Source organism: Pleurodeles waltl, chromosome 9 (assembly GCF_031143425.1).
Source record: "Pleurodeles waltl isolate 20211129_DDA chromosome 9, aPleWal1.hap1.20221129, whole genome shotgun sequence".
Taxonomy (NCBI): Eukaryota; Metazoa; Chordata; class Amphibia; order Caudata; family Salamandridae; genus Pleurodeles; species Pleurodeles waltl.
In genome coordinates, this window is record NC_090448.1 from 307,331,488 (window position 1) to 307,347,548 (window position 16,061).

General features: G+C 47.9%; 1 protein-coding gene across 1 annotated transcript in view; it reads left to right on the forward strand.

Annotated features, from left to right (window-relative positions):
• Positions 1-16,061, forward strand: part of FANCD2 (FA complementation group D2) — a 1,182,674-nt gene that overhangs the window by 1,128,142 nt on the left and 38,471 nt on the right. The window contains exon 42 of the mRNA XM_069206781.1: positions 5,471-5,617. Coding sequence (XP_069062882.1) covers positions 5,471-5,617 — 147 coding nt within the window. The remainder of the gene's footprint in view (positions 1-5,470; positions 5,618-16,061) is intronic.

Below are 16,061 nucleotides of genomic sequence, written 5' to 3' on the forward strand. Positions count from 1 at the left end.
AGGATCACCTTCCAGCTCCTCACCCACGCACACAAAGCCCTCCACAACAAGGGACCCGAATACCTCAACCGTCACCTCAGTTTCTACATGCCCACCAGTCAACTTCGCTCCGCCAACCTCGCACTCGCCGCCTTCCCTTGCATCCGCCGCACCACGCCAGGTGGGAAATCCTTCTCCTACCTGTCGGCCAAGACATGGAATTCCCTCCCCACCAACCTCAGGACCACCTTGCATTCCGGAGGCAACTCAAGACCTGGCTCTTCGAGCAGCAGCAACCCCCTCCCACTAGCGCCTTGAGACCCTCAGGGTGAGTAGCGCGCTTTAGAAATGTTTTTCATTTGATTTGATTTGGTCCTGGCTTCAGGACCACAAGATTTGCTTGGTAGCAAATCATTTGGCCGGGGTTCTGAATGTACGTGCAGATGTTCTCAGTCGACGCAGCTCGGTCGTCCACGAGTGGCGTCTTCATCCAGATCTGGTTCTTTACATCTTCCAGATGTGGGGGTGTCCGCAGATAGATCTGTTTGCTACTCAGGAGAACGCGCAGTGCCCGTTATTTTGCAGCCTCCAGTATCCGGTGCAAGGAGATTTGGGGGACGCGTTTCAGATGTCCTGGAAGGGTCAGTTGCTTTACGCGTTTCTTCCCATACCCCTGATTCCTTGAGTTCTGAGGAATATCCGCCAAGACCGAGCCCAGGTCATCTTGATAGCTCCAGATTGGCCAAGAAGGGTGTGGTACACAGACCTTCTCCAACTCTCTCTGTGCCCTCCGCTCCGTCTCCCTTACAGGGTGGACCTCCTCTCGCAGTCGCAGGGGCAGATTCTACACCCCCACCTCCAGAGGTCTGCACCTTCATGCCTGGAGATTGAACGGGGCAATCTGAGTGTTTTTTCTCTCCCACCGGAAGTGGTGGATGTTATTTTATCGGCCAGGCGACACTCCACCAAATAGACCTATGCAAATCGATGGGCTAAATTGGACGTTGGTGTGGAGAAAACCGAATTGATCCCTTAAAGGCTCACTTGTCTGATATATTATCATTTGCTCTTTCCTTGGCGCAGAAGGGTTGTGCAGTTGCCACAGTTAAGGGCTATTTATCTGCACTGTCGGCTTTTCTGTGCCTCCCTGATCAACCTTCCTTGTTTAAGTCTCCAATTGTTTTGAGGTTTGTTAAGGGGCTCACTAATAAGTTTCCGCCCTCACCATTTATTATGCCTCAGTGGGATCTTAATTTAGTATTAGCATTTCTAATGGGATCGCCATTTGAACCAATGCATTCTTGTGCTTTGCGTTTGCTGGTTCTTAAGACTGTATTCCTGGTAGCCATAACATCGGCCAGAAGAGTCAGTGAGCTTCAGGCTCTTAGTGTAGAGTCTCCATACCTTTCCTTCTTTAGAGACAAAGTGGTGTTAAGGACCAAGGCGGCTTTCCTCCCGAAAGTTGTTACACCCTTTCACTTGGGGCAGTCTATTACTCTCTCTTCCTTTTACCCTGCACCTCATCCATTCAAGGAGGAAGAGAGGCTCCACCGACCGGATCCACAAAGAGCATTGAGTTTCTTTGTCGACAGGACGAGGGAGTTCAGGCAAGATGATCAGCTCTTCGTTGGGTACGTGGGGAAGAGGAAAGGCAAAGCAGTCCACAAGACAACGCTATCCAGGTGGGTCATTCTCTGTATTAAGCTTTGTTATTCCTTAGCTAAGAAAGAACCACCTGTGGGGCTTCGTGCTCATTCCACCAGAGCTAAGGCTGCCTCTTCGGCTTTAGCTAGGGGTGTTCCTGTGGTTGACATCTGCAGGGCGGCAACTTGGGCATTCCTCCATACTTTTGTCAAACATTATTGTTTGGATTCTGAGGTTAGGAGGGATGGCCATTTTGCTCGCTCGGTGCTGCAGGATTTCTTGGTTTGACCCATTCGGGCACCCACCTCTGGAGGTAGTACTGCTTTGGGACTCTATTCTTTAGGTGAGGAATCCAAAGGTAGGTGTATCCATCAGAAGAATAAGTTACTTACCTTCGGTAACGCTTTTTCTGGTGGATACATTAACTACATGTGGATTCCTCACGGTCCCACCCGCCTCCCCGTTGCCTGAATGGTTGTTCCATGAAATCCTTGGGTGAGCGCCAATTGTCTTGTATATTTGTATATTTGTGTGTGTATATATATATATATATATATATATATATATATATATATATATATATATGCCTACTTTATGTATATAGTTATAGCATGTATATATGTATTTCTTTCTCTGGTCTTGATAATTCAAGTACTCATGATTGATTTTGGCTGGCATATTTAATTTCCTGTTATTTTTAGTGTAATAAATATTGCGTTTTCACTTCTTTGGATGTGATTATGTTTCTCTTTAAGGTCACATTTTCACCTGTTCGCCTCTATGGCATGTAAAAAATGGTGATAACTGACGTCTGCACGTCGACGAGGGCTTCTTATTGCCTAGATGACATCATACGCGTTGCGTGGAGTCGGGCAATTGTGACGTCATCGTCGACGTGCAGAGCTAGAAGAAATTTCCGTCGAAGCTGGCGCGAGAGGAGAATTCTTTAGGTGAGGAATCCACAGGTAGTTAATGTATCCACCAGAAAAAGCGTTACCGAAGGTAAGTAACTTATTCTTTTGGATTGAAGACTGATCCTTCAAATTTAGAGATGAAATGTCCCGTGTCTCGAACGTAGGCGGGGAGCTGCATCACTAAAGGTTACAAGAAAGTATCAACATATTGAGATAGCGATTCTATAGCTGAACCAATCATGGATACAATAGGGCGTAACGGAGGATCCAAGGAGTTCTTATGTACTTTGGGAAGTCCATATATAATAGGAAATTTGGTATGTTTAGGAGTCAAAAACTCAAACTCTTTTTTACAGATCAGACATGACTCTAATGCAATCTTGTTCTTTGCTTTAATTTCTCTCTTAATACGGGGTTCTGGGTCCACAGCTATAACTCTATAGAATTCAGAACACATAAGCATGTTAAACATCTTCTCAATGTAGCACATAGTGTCTAATACAGCAATGCCGCCTTCTTTATCACATGGTTTTATTGTAATCCTGCTATTGTCCTTTAATTTACATAAGACTACATTTTCTTCTTTTTTTAAGTTAAACTTAGATTTTGGAATATTTTGAACATATTCTCAAATTTTTGTACCACAGCTTTCTCAAAGATGGCTACTTCTGGGTCTAGTAATTCTAAGCCTGGAATAAAATATGATGAAAGTTTCAAAAATGATCTTAAGGCGAAGAAGGCCTGTAAATTTTTCATACATCAAATCTGTTAATATGTGTATTAGGAACAAATGATAGACCTTTCGCTAAGAGACTCTCAGAGGCGCCATCCAGGACCCTCGTACTCAAATTAAAGATTGGGATGTTATCTAATCTCTCCAATATTGGTTGCGCCTGGTCTGTAAGAAATGGGGCGATGAGTCTGAGTTTGGTGGTCTGTTTCCTCGGTTCTGTCGAAATCTGGGTCTCAAGTTGTGTCTTCTGTTCCCTAAAAAACGGGAATTGGACTGATAGTAATCAGATTGATCTTGTCTGTTGCCATATGAGTCAAAATGGTGAGAGCTACCCTCCCCTTCAGAATCCGAAGTGTCAGAGAAAGTAACTATCTTCTAAAGAGTCCAATCCTGTCTCTCACTCAAAGAGCCTTGAGGTTGTTTGTAGTACAGTTCAGATAGATAAGGGTAAGTCTTTTCACAAGTGAAATATCTAATGTCCTTCCTGAGTTTGTCAGTTTTTCTCTTAATCAAGTATTGATTAAAAGACTCAAACTCAATGTTCACTTCCTCAAGCTTCTTCTTAGCTTTATCTGGTGCTACAGATTGTTTTAATTTACTCTCTAACTCATCTATTTCCGTAAGTAGGACAGTAATAATTTCTCTGGCTGTCTCAATAATCAAGAGCATCCAGTCTCGTGAACAACAGTTAGCAAGTAAAGACCACTTTTCTAAAAATTGTTTGATCTCAACTAATAATCCTGGAACATTTCTCACTCTCAAACCATTTGGAATCGTACCCGCTTTAAGATATTCTAACGGGAATTCAGCATGAGCTTCTGTTCTCTGCGTTTTCTTCTTCAGATTAAGAAGCTTTGTCCAATCGTTGTTCAGACTGTTTGAAAAAAGGGATTTCTGCCCGGTATTAGTACTCGAGCCAACAATTCTAGAGAAATCTGCTTCGGAGAACCCAAATGTCTTAATGCTCTCCATCGAATGAATAAACTGCGTAAATAAAACTAATAAACAAAAACTCTACAAAAAGAAACTCTAAAGGAACTAAAAGACTTAAAAGATATTAAAGGGCCCCACACACACACAAAGGGGCAAGCAAGGGGGACACAATAGGTACAATAGATAAATAAGTACAACTCACCCTGACAGCAATTTTCTGTACAACAAGCAACTAAGGAAAATACAGGGTCCCTGTACAAATCAGGAGAGTGATTCAGGGAAGTCAACAATAAGTGAACAATAACCGACTCTCCTACAGGTGCATTTGTGGTAATTGTTATTGGGTAGTTGTCAAATATCATTGTGTCTATAATTGTCTGTCATTCCGGCGTCTTGTTTTTGTCTTTGTGTATATTTTATTGTAGTCATTAGTCCATTGTTGTTTTTTGTGTGTAGTTCCATGTTTATGTATGTAAGCTGTTTGTCCTAAAGTGGTTGAGCGGATAGGGGTTGTTAATTTATTTTAGAAAAAATGATGTATATATATATATATATACATATATTTGAGTTTGGATTAATAAATGTTTGAATATCATTTAGGCTGTTGTTGAGAATAACTTGCTTCATTGAATTAGTAGGAGAGTCAGTTATTGTTCACTTATTGCATGCACCATTTCACGCAGGCCTGTAGGGAGAATTTGCGTGGGCTCCCATGGGTGACATAATACATGCTGCAGCCCATGGGGGACCCATGGTGTACCATTGCCGTGGGTATCTAAGTGTCATATACCATGTACGTACAGGGGTACGCCAGTATGCCAATTGTGGGGTGTTAAAATTACTCAAAAACCAAATTTATGGGAGAGAACACTGACTCTGGTGTCCTGGTTAGCAGTATCCTAGTGTACTACAGTCAAAACACACGAACACAAGGCAAAAAGTGGGGGTGACCATGTCAGAAAGATCCTACCTTCCAACAGCCTGTTCCTCATTTTCATGTTACCTTTGAATTCATCGCTTTATTAATCTTTTATATGTTTTGTTGTTTATATAACATTTGATACCTGCTCAGGTGAAAGGAAGCTTCCAGAAGCCTTATTTTATTGTTCATCTGCCCTGTTTTTGAGAGAGGTTGCTTCTAGTATATTGGAAATATTGAAATATTTGTAGTTGTAATAATTTGTTGAGATAGTAAAGTCAAAAACATAAATTTTAAAATAAACATAATGTGAACATTAAACTTACAACCTTCTTTTTGAATTCTCAGATTAACCAGGACACAACATTGACCAACCATGTACCTCTGTTAAAGAAGAGTCTTGAGATATTTGTGTACAGAGTAAAAGCCATGCTAACAATCAACAACTGCCAGGAGGCATTTTGGCTAGGCAACCTGAAAAACAGGGACCTTCAGGTGAGTGGTTCCCTAACCAGGGAATTTAATGAGATAAGGTTTTTACTCCAAGCACTGGAGGAGCATAGTTTCTATTGTTTATGTCTTCCACTCACATTTTTCCTTAGTATGTTCCTAGTAAGGTCATAAATTATATGACTGTATGAGCATTACGTTTCCATAATTCTGTCTTGATCCCAAATATAGTTTCATTTTATGTTGCTATTACTTAAGATCTCCTAGTCAGTTGGATCTCAAAGTTTTCATTGAATTAATTTATCTGATAGAGACTTCTTGTTGCAGATTCCTTAACTAAGAATTTCCCCCAGGTGTCAGTGTGGATCTGAAGATTTTTCCTGAGCAGTACCCCCGCGCTCCATTAGGTGGCGTTGATATGGTCTGTTGTCAGAATCGTATGAGCCAAATATGACATTGCAGTTCCGATATCTGCGGCACTCTCACATCAGTACTTTTCTTTCTGTGCCAGCCAGCGCTGATCCGTAGAGAAAGCTACCCATCAGTCATTTCTTGACTGCCTTTTTTTGACTTTTTGTCAAAGATGTTTTCAATTCCTAGTGCTTCGACGCTGTTGTTGAGGAAGACTGGGTTCAAGCCCTGCGGCTCCTGTCATCCAGCAATGTCAGTGATGGATTTGCACGTTGTGTCTCTTTGGTGCCTGGAGCGCAACCAAGACCAAAAGCTGTGCTCTGAGTTTCAGGCCATGCATACAGAGACTTTGAGGGAACTGAAACTGATGGTGGCCCAGACGCTCAACTCGTCAAGATCTCCGTTGAGATGAAGGTCCTGGGAGTGGTCGCAGAGTCCTCCTTGTTGTCGTCCCACTCCAACTCCTCAGGATTATCGGATAAATCAAGGCACAAGAAGTTGAAGTAAACAAAACCTTGTTCGACTTCACCTCCTCTATCGGCCAACAAGACGAGGAAGCCGGAGCATTCTAAGCTTCCATCTGCAGAACCTGCGTCTGGGCCGACTCTGTGCCTCCCCGAGTTTCCGGGAGCCAGATCGACCCCTTCCCAGAAAGAGTGTTTTATGAGGCCATGCATCTCATATTTGGGCAGTCTGACTCTGCCGGCGCACATACTGGCCCCACAAAGTCAGAAGGGACCCCTTTGCTTCAGCATCAGCTCTGAGAGGCACCAATGGCTCCATGATTGAATCTGGGATTGCATTGGTCATACAATCTCGACCTTCCCGAACGCAGTGCTGATGCTCCCTGCGCCACCCTTGCCCCCTGGTCGGTGCTGTACCCATCCTCATTGTCCACACTGATACAGAGCAGGATGGACGTCATATAACACCAACCGCGGCGTCATCAGAAGCTGTTCCTCCTGTGTCGGATCCTGAGCCTGCTTCTTATGGGCTAGGGTATGGTGAGGAATCGGAGGGGTCACTGGACTGTCTGGAATACCAGCTCCAAGACCCTAAGCACTGGCATATGGATTGGGGTGAAGCCAGTGGACTGGACACCTCCCCAGATACTGGCATGCTTTCGCCTCCTACTGTGGCTACAGAAGAGGGTGCTTCTTATTCTATGGTGGTGTGAGAAGCAGCTAAGTTCAAGTACTTTTTTTACATCTCCACCTCCCCCGAACCCCTGCTCGCCTTCAATGAGCCCTTATAGATGTTCTACTTGGCACCTGGTTCAAACCCAGCACAGGGGCTCCTGTGAACAGGACAATTAACCACCGCCATCGCCCTGCCCCAGGTGATCCAAATTTCCCTTATGCAACATCCCACCCCTGAGAGCTTGGTAATCCAAGCCTTTACTTACCATGGCACGTTCCGTTCCTCACACCCAGTTAGGTAATCCAAGAGGCTTGGCACACTTGAGAAGATGATATTTACTTCCGCCAGCCTGACTTTGCGGTCCGTGAACACCGCATGCCTTTTGGGCCCTTTATTCCCACACCCTGAGGGATACAGTTGCACAAGTGCTACCACAGGTCCCGGAGGAGGCTTGTTGTGTTCTTTCCCAAGGAGTTGCTGATGGGAGACATGCAGCAAAGTTCACAATCCATTGTGGACTGGGCATGACCGACTCACTGGGCAGAGCGGTTGCATCGACATGGGCCCTTAGATGCCAAGTGTGGTTGAGGACATCTGGCTTTTCGGGGATGTCCAAGCCAATCTTATGGACATGCCCTTTGCTGCCACCCGTCTCAGCAGAACCAGTGCTCAAGCGCCTCATAGGTTCTCGTGCTGCGGCCAGGTCCTTAGGCCTCACAGTGGCTCCTCGTCCCTCTCTGTCTGCTTTTTGCCCCTTTTGTGTCTATGTAAGGGGCACCCTACCATGTCCATTTCTGTCCAGCCACCGTGCTGCGCATGCTGCCCATCTTCTGCATGTCCAGGGACGTCCACACACCCTCACACACACACCCTCCCCTCTGCAGCTGCCGCCAAACCTTTCTAGTCTTGACTCTCCCCACCAGGGACCAGTGACTCTCCCCCACCAGGGACCTGTCGGAGCCAGGATCCGCCATCAACTGTTCCGCTGGCAGTCCATCACGTCAGACAGGTGGATTTTGCAGGTAGTCCGAAGGGGCTAGTTTCTCCCCTTCGAGACTACCCCCTCCATTCATGCCACCATCCTTTGGATGACGGAGGACCACTTGGCACTTCTTGAGAGGAAGTTAACGACTCTCTTGGTAAAGGGAGCCATAGAGAAGTTTCTTGTGCCAGAAGTAGGATGTGGTTGCAAGTCCTGCTACTTTCTGGTACCCAAAAGGACAAGGGCCTCCGCCCTATCTTAGACCTTCAGTCCCTCAATCCCTTCCTCAGGATGGAGATGTTCAAAATGCTCACTCTGGCTCAGGTTTTATCTGCCCTGGACCCAGGAGACTGGACTTGCAGGATGCTTATATCCATATTCCGGTCCTGCCTGCCCACAAGACGTTACTTGGGGTTCACAGTGGGCCACGAGCACTTTCAGCTCACTGTGCTCCCCTATGGCCTTACCAGCGCTCCTCAAATGTTCGCCAAGGTGATGGTCGCAGCCCATCTGCAAAGGTCAGGGGTTTGTCTTCCCATACCTCGAGGACTGGATGATGAAGGTTGGCTCGCCCCAGGATATCTCCCACTTCCAGACTATTTCAGGCCTCCTGCATTCGCTAGGGTTCACTACAAATGTGCCAGAGTCACACCTGTCTCTCTCTCAGACGCTTCCTTTCATTGGAGCTGATCTGGAAATAGTGCAGTTTCGGCTTATCCTCCATTGCAGTGAATCCAGGGTATTCAGTCTACGATACCGATGTTTCAGCCTCTATCCTGGATTTCGGTGCGAATGACGCTGAGGCTGCTGGACCTCATGCCTCCTTCATCCTGTTGGTGAATCATACCAGATGGCATATGCGAGCTCTGCAGTAGAGCCTGAAGTTCCAGTAAACGCAGCATCAGGGGAATCTCACAGACATTGTGTAGATCTCGGAGAGAACTGCGTGAGATCTGCAGTGGTGGCTAACAAACGGTGATTGTGTCAGAGGCAGCTCTATCTCCCTTCCCCAACAAGAGCTGACAGGAGTGGCGGATGTGACACTCCTGGCCTTAGGAGCCACCTGGGAGAGGCAGAGATCAGAGTCATCTAACTGGAGATAAGCACACACAAAATATACTCAAAAACAAGTAGGTAAAAACATAACATAACCTGGGCCCCTATTTGGGGGGGGGGGGGACCATATAATAAATAAAAATGGGTTAAGAACAGTCCAACTAGACAAGACTAATACTCAATGATCCTAAGGATTGGGGAAGTACTACAACACTAGAGGTAAGTTAGAGTTTTCCCAGAAGACTGTATGCAGAGGTGTTACTTAGCATTGGTGTCCATAGTATAACGTGGGATAGTTGCAGTTGGAAAAAGGTTGCAGAAGGACCCTTCCCAGAGGACCCAGAGGAAACCCATTGGAGCAAAGAAGGTTCAAGAGTGCCCCCCGTGAATACACAGCAAAGTGGAGTAGCAACACCAGGGAGCCCAGGAACATATGTGTGAGGTTGTGCCAGAACCTCCTGTTGATGTCAGTGGGGACCTTGGCTATCCAGCTGCTTGCAGGGACCAGTGTACCAGGTCAAAACCACCAGGAGTTGCCCAGGAAGGCAATGCCCACCCTTCATGGGGGTACTTCTCTGTTGGCGGTTGTCGTGGAGAAGCAGCTGCGGTGTCCAGGTGATGCAGAGGAATCCCAGGAGACATCCAAGAGCTGTTCCTCGCCGGTCATCGAATTGCAGAGGGGTCAATGACCAGAAGGGCCACCAACAAGCATTGGCAAATGCAAGAGGATGGATGCAAGAAGAGTTGCAATAGATGGGACCAGCAAGGTCTAAGAGAGCCATCCTTCACAGGCAAGTCAGGGCCAGCACTCAGCAGTGAGGAGAGCTAGCAGGAATCGATGGAGGCCCCAGAAGGACCCTCTGACAGCAAGCACAGGGAGTTTCGAGGAGGCCTCAGCAGCACAGAGAATATGGATGCCCCCACATTGCAGGAGTTGCAGGGAGGACATTGGTCTCGGAGTTGTGTGATGCTTGAGGCTGGGGCTTCTTGGAGCTAGGAGGTCCTGGGACTGAAGAGCCAACAAGCCTGTGCAACGACAAGCAGAAGCAGTACACAGGTGGTCTGTTCCATGAGCTCCAACGAGGGAACACAGACTTCCCAGTTGCACAGACGACAGGTCACACCTCTGGAGAGCCACAGAACCACCGCCTGTGTTGCAGAGCCTGGGGGAGTCCATGGTTCAGCAGAATCCAACCTGTTGTCAACATTGAGGTGCCTGCAGTTGCAGGGGAGTGACTCCTTCACTCCAAGGGAGATTCCTTCTGGATGTCCTTAGTTCAGGCAAAGTCCTTGTGTGTCTGGAAGATCCATAGCCACAGAAGTTGCAAAGTGCAGGAAGCTGGCCTGGTGTGTGGTGGGCAACTATGGTGTTATCACCTTATACCAGGTCCAGGTATCCTCTATTAGTGAGGTGTAGGCAGTGTCTAGGAAGCCAGGGTTCTCTAGAGGTATCTATGGATGAGCAGCCGAGACTTATCTAGGAGATATGCAAAGCTTTTGCAATACCACTAAGGTTACACAGCACTTAAACACATGAAAGAACCACACAGTGTATAAAAATAAAGGTACTTTATTGTGGTACACACAAATACAAAAATACTGTAGGCAATACTCCACTATGAGGTGAGTAAACTCACTATTATATACACATTAGAAGCCTGTGATTAGCATAGATAACAACAGCAAATAATAAAAACAATAGAAAATAGAGAGGGCCCTGGGAGGACCAAACCATATATTAAGTAGGTGGAATGCGAAAGGCAGTCCACCACACAAGGGAGTGGAATCTATAGAGGGGAGTTGGAGGAACTAGGAACCCCAAAAGCTAAGTACCAGGGTGACCCCCAGCGACCAGGATAGAGAGGGGGTAAGTACTGTAACCTTTTGAAAGGGACTGTGCAAGACCCAAGAAAGACTGGAAGGAACAAAAGGGGGATCCTGACAGACGAGGACCTGCAAAAGAAGGGGACCAAGTCCAGTTTGAGTTGGAGTGTCCGGTTGTGGCAGGAGCCACTACCCACCCTTGTGGAGATGCAGGACCAGGTCGACAGTGAAGACAAGGAGTCGGCTGTGCAGCGTGGGATAAGAGTTCCAGAAGTGATGCAGACAATGTCCCACGTCAGAAGAAGAGTTGCAGTTGGTCAGTGGTGTGTAAAAACCACCAACAAGCCTTGGCAAAGAGTCGCAGATGAAGAGTTGCAGAGCTACCGGGGACCAGGAAGGTCGAGGGGAGTCCCAGGTGACCCCGCCGGCAACTCACAGGCAGCATGCACATGGTCGCAGTGAGGCCCACTCAACACACCTAGAGAGGAGTTCCACGTTGCTGGAGCAGCAGGCAGGAGACTGCACTTTGCAGGGAAGAGTGCTGGAGGCCGGGTCACACGAAGCCTGAAGATCCCTTGGAAGAAGAGCCAACAAGCCTTGGTAGCTGCAAGAGTTGCGGTGCACAGGGTTACTGACCTGCAAGGAGAGGCAAGGGCTTACTGTCTCCCAAGTTGGACAGCTGGTAGAGGGGACCAAGGGAACCACTCCAGACCACCACCTGTGTTGCAGGATCCATGCAGTTTTGCAGGAGAGAGGCTCCACAAAGCCAGACGTCGTTGAAGTTGGTGCCTGCAGATGCAGGGGACTGACTCCTTCACTCCAAGAGAAATTCCTTCTTGCTTCTTGTGCAGGCTGAAGACTCGTCGCTATGAGAAAGTAGCATCTTTCTAGCATGGTTACCCCCATTTTTGCCCTGTATGTCAGTGTGTTTGACTTTGTCACTAGAATCCTGCAAGCCAGTGCCCCAGTGCTTATGCTCTCTCTGTTCCCAAATTTTTCACTACATACTGGTAACTCAGTATTTCATCCCAAATTGGCATACTGGTCACCCCTTATAAGTCCCAAGTATATGGTACTTAGGTACCCAGGGCATTGGGGTTCCAGGGGATCCCTATGAGCTGCAGCATTACTTCTGCCAGCCATAGGGGAGCCCATGCAAAGGCTTCCGCAGGACTGCGATTGCTGCCTTCGTGAAATGGTGTATGCACCCTTTCACAGCCATTTTTCACGGCACCATGTCACTTACGAGTCACCTATATGTCAGGCCTTCCCACCCTGAAGGCTGGGTGCAAAGTACCTGTGTGTGAGGGCACCCCTGCAATAGCAGAGGTGCCCCCACGTCGTTCAGGACCATTTTTCCAGACTTTGTGAGTGCGGGATGCCATTTTACGTGTGCACTGGACATAGCTCAATACCTGTGTCCAGCTTCACAATAGGAACTCCGAATATGGCCATGTAAGGTGCCTAACACCTGAGAATTTTACCCCAATACTAATTCTAGTATTGGTTGCACAATCCCATGCACTTTGGAGGCTCCACAGTGGACCCCCAGTACTGCCATACCACCCTTCTGAGGTTTTCCAGGCAGCTCCAGCTGCTGCCACCTCACAGACAAGTTTCTGCCCTCCTGTTGTTTGAGCAGCTCAAGCCCAGGAAAGCAGAACAAAGCATTTCCTTTGGGAGAGGGGTGTAAAACCCTCTCCCTTTGGAAATAGATGTTACAGGCATGGGAGGGGGCCTCCCAGATCCTCTGGAAATGCTTTGAAGGGCACAGATGGTGCCCGTCTTGCATAATCCAGTCTACACCGGTTCAGGGACCCCCAGTCTCTGCTCTGCCATAAACCTGGACAAAGGGGAGTGACCACTCCCCTGTCCATCACCACCCCCGGGGTGGTGCCCAGAGCTCCTCCAGAGTGTCCCTTGGTTTTGCTATCTTGGATTCCAAGGTGGGGGCACTTTGGAAGCATTTGAATGGCCATTGCCAGCAGGTGACGTCAGAGCCTCGCCCTGATAGGTGCTTACCTGGTTAGGTGACCAATCCCCCTCTCAGGGCTATTTAGGGTCTCTCCTCTGGGTGTTTCTTGAGATTGGGATTGCAAGACCTCAGCAGGAATCCTCTGCATCCTTTACTTCATCTTCAACCAACAGAACTGCAGCTGAACCCTCCAGGAACCCTACAAACTGCAACAAAGAAGCAAAGACGACTTCTTCAACATTGTATCTTCAGCTCCTGCCAGCAACTGCAACAGTTTCCAGGTCGTGCATCCTCTGAGGACTGCCTGTCTTCAGCCTGCATCAGAAGAACCAAAGGAATCTCCTGAGGAGTGACTGAGTCACTTCCGTGCTTCAGCAGGCATTTTTTTCTGCAGCGACGGCTGGTGGCATGGGTCCCCTCTCCAGACAACGAGAGTGGATCCAGCAACACGGGTGGGGGATTAAAGTGACCCCGACAGTCCCAAGGTCCAGCTGTCCAACTTTGGTGGAGGTAAGAGCTTGCCTTCCTACGCAAGGCAGTACCCCGTGCACTGCGTGACTTTCAGTTACCAAGGCTTGTGTGCGACCTTCCAAGAAGTTGTTTGTGCACAGCACAGCTTAGGCCCCCAGCACTCCATCCTGCGACGCACAGCTTCCTGAGTGGTTCTCTGGCGGTGTGGGATCCCTTTGTGTCGTGCTGTGTGGGCCTCCATTTGCACCTTCTTTGTCCCTATGCTCTGGGACTCCTGTGTACGCTGCCTGGTCTTCTGAGGGCTCTCTGAATTGCTGAGAGCCCCCTCTGTCTCCCTCTCCTGGTTAGAGGCCACTGGGTCCCTCCTGATCCCGGGCAGCACCATTTTCCACTAACTGCAAGCTTTGCGTGTGCCAAGGCTTGTTGGTGGAATCCAGCGACGCAAACCAGACTGCAATCATCCATCCGGCGTGGTACATCTTCTGCATCAACCAGGAACCCGCATCTGTCTTGGGTGCATAACTGACTTTGTCTTCTCACCGGTGGTTCTTCTTTTGAACTTTCATCCGGAGTAGCAGGTGCTCCTGTTCTCCCTGGACTCTTCAGTGCTTCTTGGACTTGGTCCCCTAGTTCCACAGGTCTTCAAGTCCAGGAATCCATTGTTGGTGTCTTGCAGTCTCTTCTGGTTCTTGCATAATCTTCTAACACAACTTCTTGTGTGTTCCAGGAAACGTACTGTTTTTTACTCTTGTTTTCCTGGGCTCTGGGGTGGGGTCTATTTCTTACCTTTGGTGTTTTCTTACACTTCCAGTGCCCCTCTACACACGACACTTGCCTAGGTGGGAAACCGACTTTCACGTTCCAACATTTTAGTATATGATTTGTGTTCCCCTTACGCCCCTTGCAACCTATTGTGATTTTCACCATTTGCACTGTTTTCTGACTGTGTACTTACCTGTTTTTGGTACTAGTGTATATTACTTACCTCCTAAGGGAGTATTGTCTCTTAGGTATTTTTTGGCATTGTGTCACCAAAATAAAGTACCTTTATTTTTGTAACACTGAGTATTTTCTTTCATGTGTGTGAGTTGTGTGTGACTACTGTGGTATTTTAAGAGCTTTGCATGTTTCGCCTTGGCTGCTCTGCTACAGCTACCTCTAGACAGTCTAGCTGCTAGACACTGACTACATTTTACTAATAAGGGATAACTGGATCTGGTATAAGGTGTAAGTACCTTTGGTACCCACTACAAACCAGGCGTGCGTCCTACAGTCGCCCTCAGGGGATGCACAGCCAAGGAAAAGTTGCAGTTGCTGAAAGGAGCCAGAGAAACAATGTTGCAAAGCGGAGTCGTCGCTGGAGTTGCAGATTGTCAGTTCCCAGAGGGTCCAGTTGCAGTCTTGGTGGCCAGAAGATCAAGTAAACGATGCAGAGGAGTCCTGCTGGAATCTTGCATGTCGAATTTGGAGACCCACCCTGGAGGGAGACCCGAAATAGCCCAGGAAGAAGGATTGGTCACCTATCAGGAGGGAGCTGTAACATCACTTGCCTGACCTGGTCACTCAGATGCTCCTAGGGGCCTCTGCCCACCTTGGATTCAAGATGGTAGAATCAAGTAGCCACCTGGAGGAGCTGTGGGCACCACCCCTGGGGTGGTGATGGACAGGGAAGTGGTCACTCCCCTTTCTATTGTCCAGTTTCACGTCAGAGCAGGGACCGGAGTCCCTGGACTGGTGCAAACCGGTTTATGCAAGGAGGGCACCCAATGTTCTCTTCAAAGCATACATGTGGGTAATGGGGTCTTCCCCTCCGAAGCCATGTAACACCTACTTCGAAAGGGAGAGGATGTTGCCTCCCTCTCCCAAAGTAAATCCATAGTTCTGCCTTCCTCTGCCTGAGCTGATCAAGCAGCAGGAGGGCAGAAACTTGTTTGTGGGGTGGCAGCAGCGTGGGCTGCCCAGAAAACCCCAGAAGACTGGTAGGAGCATTGCTGGGGGTCCTCTAAGTAGCCCCCAGAGTGCATGGAATCATACAACCAATACTGGCAACAGTATTAGAGTACGATTCTAACATGTTTGATACCAAAAATGCCCAGGTTCAGAGTTACCATTATGTAGCTGGACACAGGTAGTGACCGGTGTCCAGTACATGGGTAAAATGGCTTCCCCTCACTTACAACGTACAGTGTAATCGAGCTGGAGTTCATGGGGGTATGGCTGCTTGTGCTTGTGTACCCTCACACAAAGGTATTTGCACCCTGCCTTCTGGGCTAAGAGAGCCTGCCATAGGGGTGACTTACAGTGACCTGGGGCAGTGAACTCTAGTGAGAGGGTGCATGCGCCTTTCCACGCAGACTGCAATGGCAGGCCTGGAGACACATTTTACATGGGCTCCCATGGGTGGCATAATATATGCTTCAGCCCATGGGGAACCCCTGGTGCCCCAATGCTCTAGGTACCATATACTGGGGACACTCATGGGGGCTCCAGTATGCCGATTATGGGGTGTGCTAAGTCCTAAGGAACCAAATTTAGGGAAGAGAGTGCAGTCACTAGGGTCCTGTTTAGCAGGATCCCAGTGAACGCAGTCAAAACACACTGACAGCATGCAAAAAGTAAGGGTAACTATG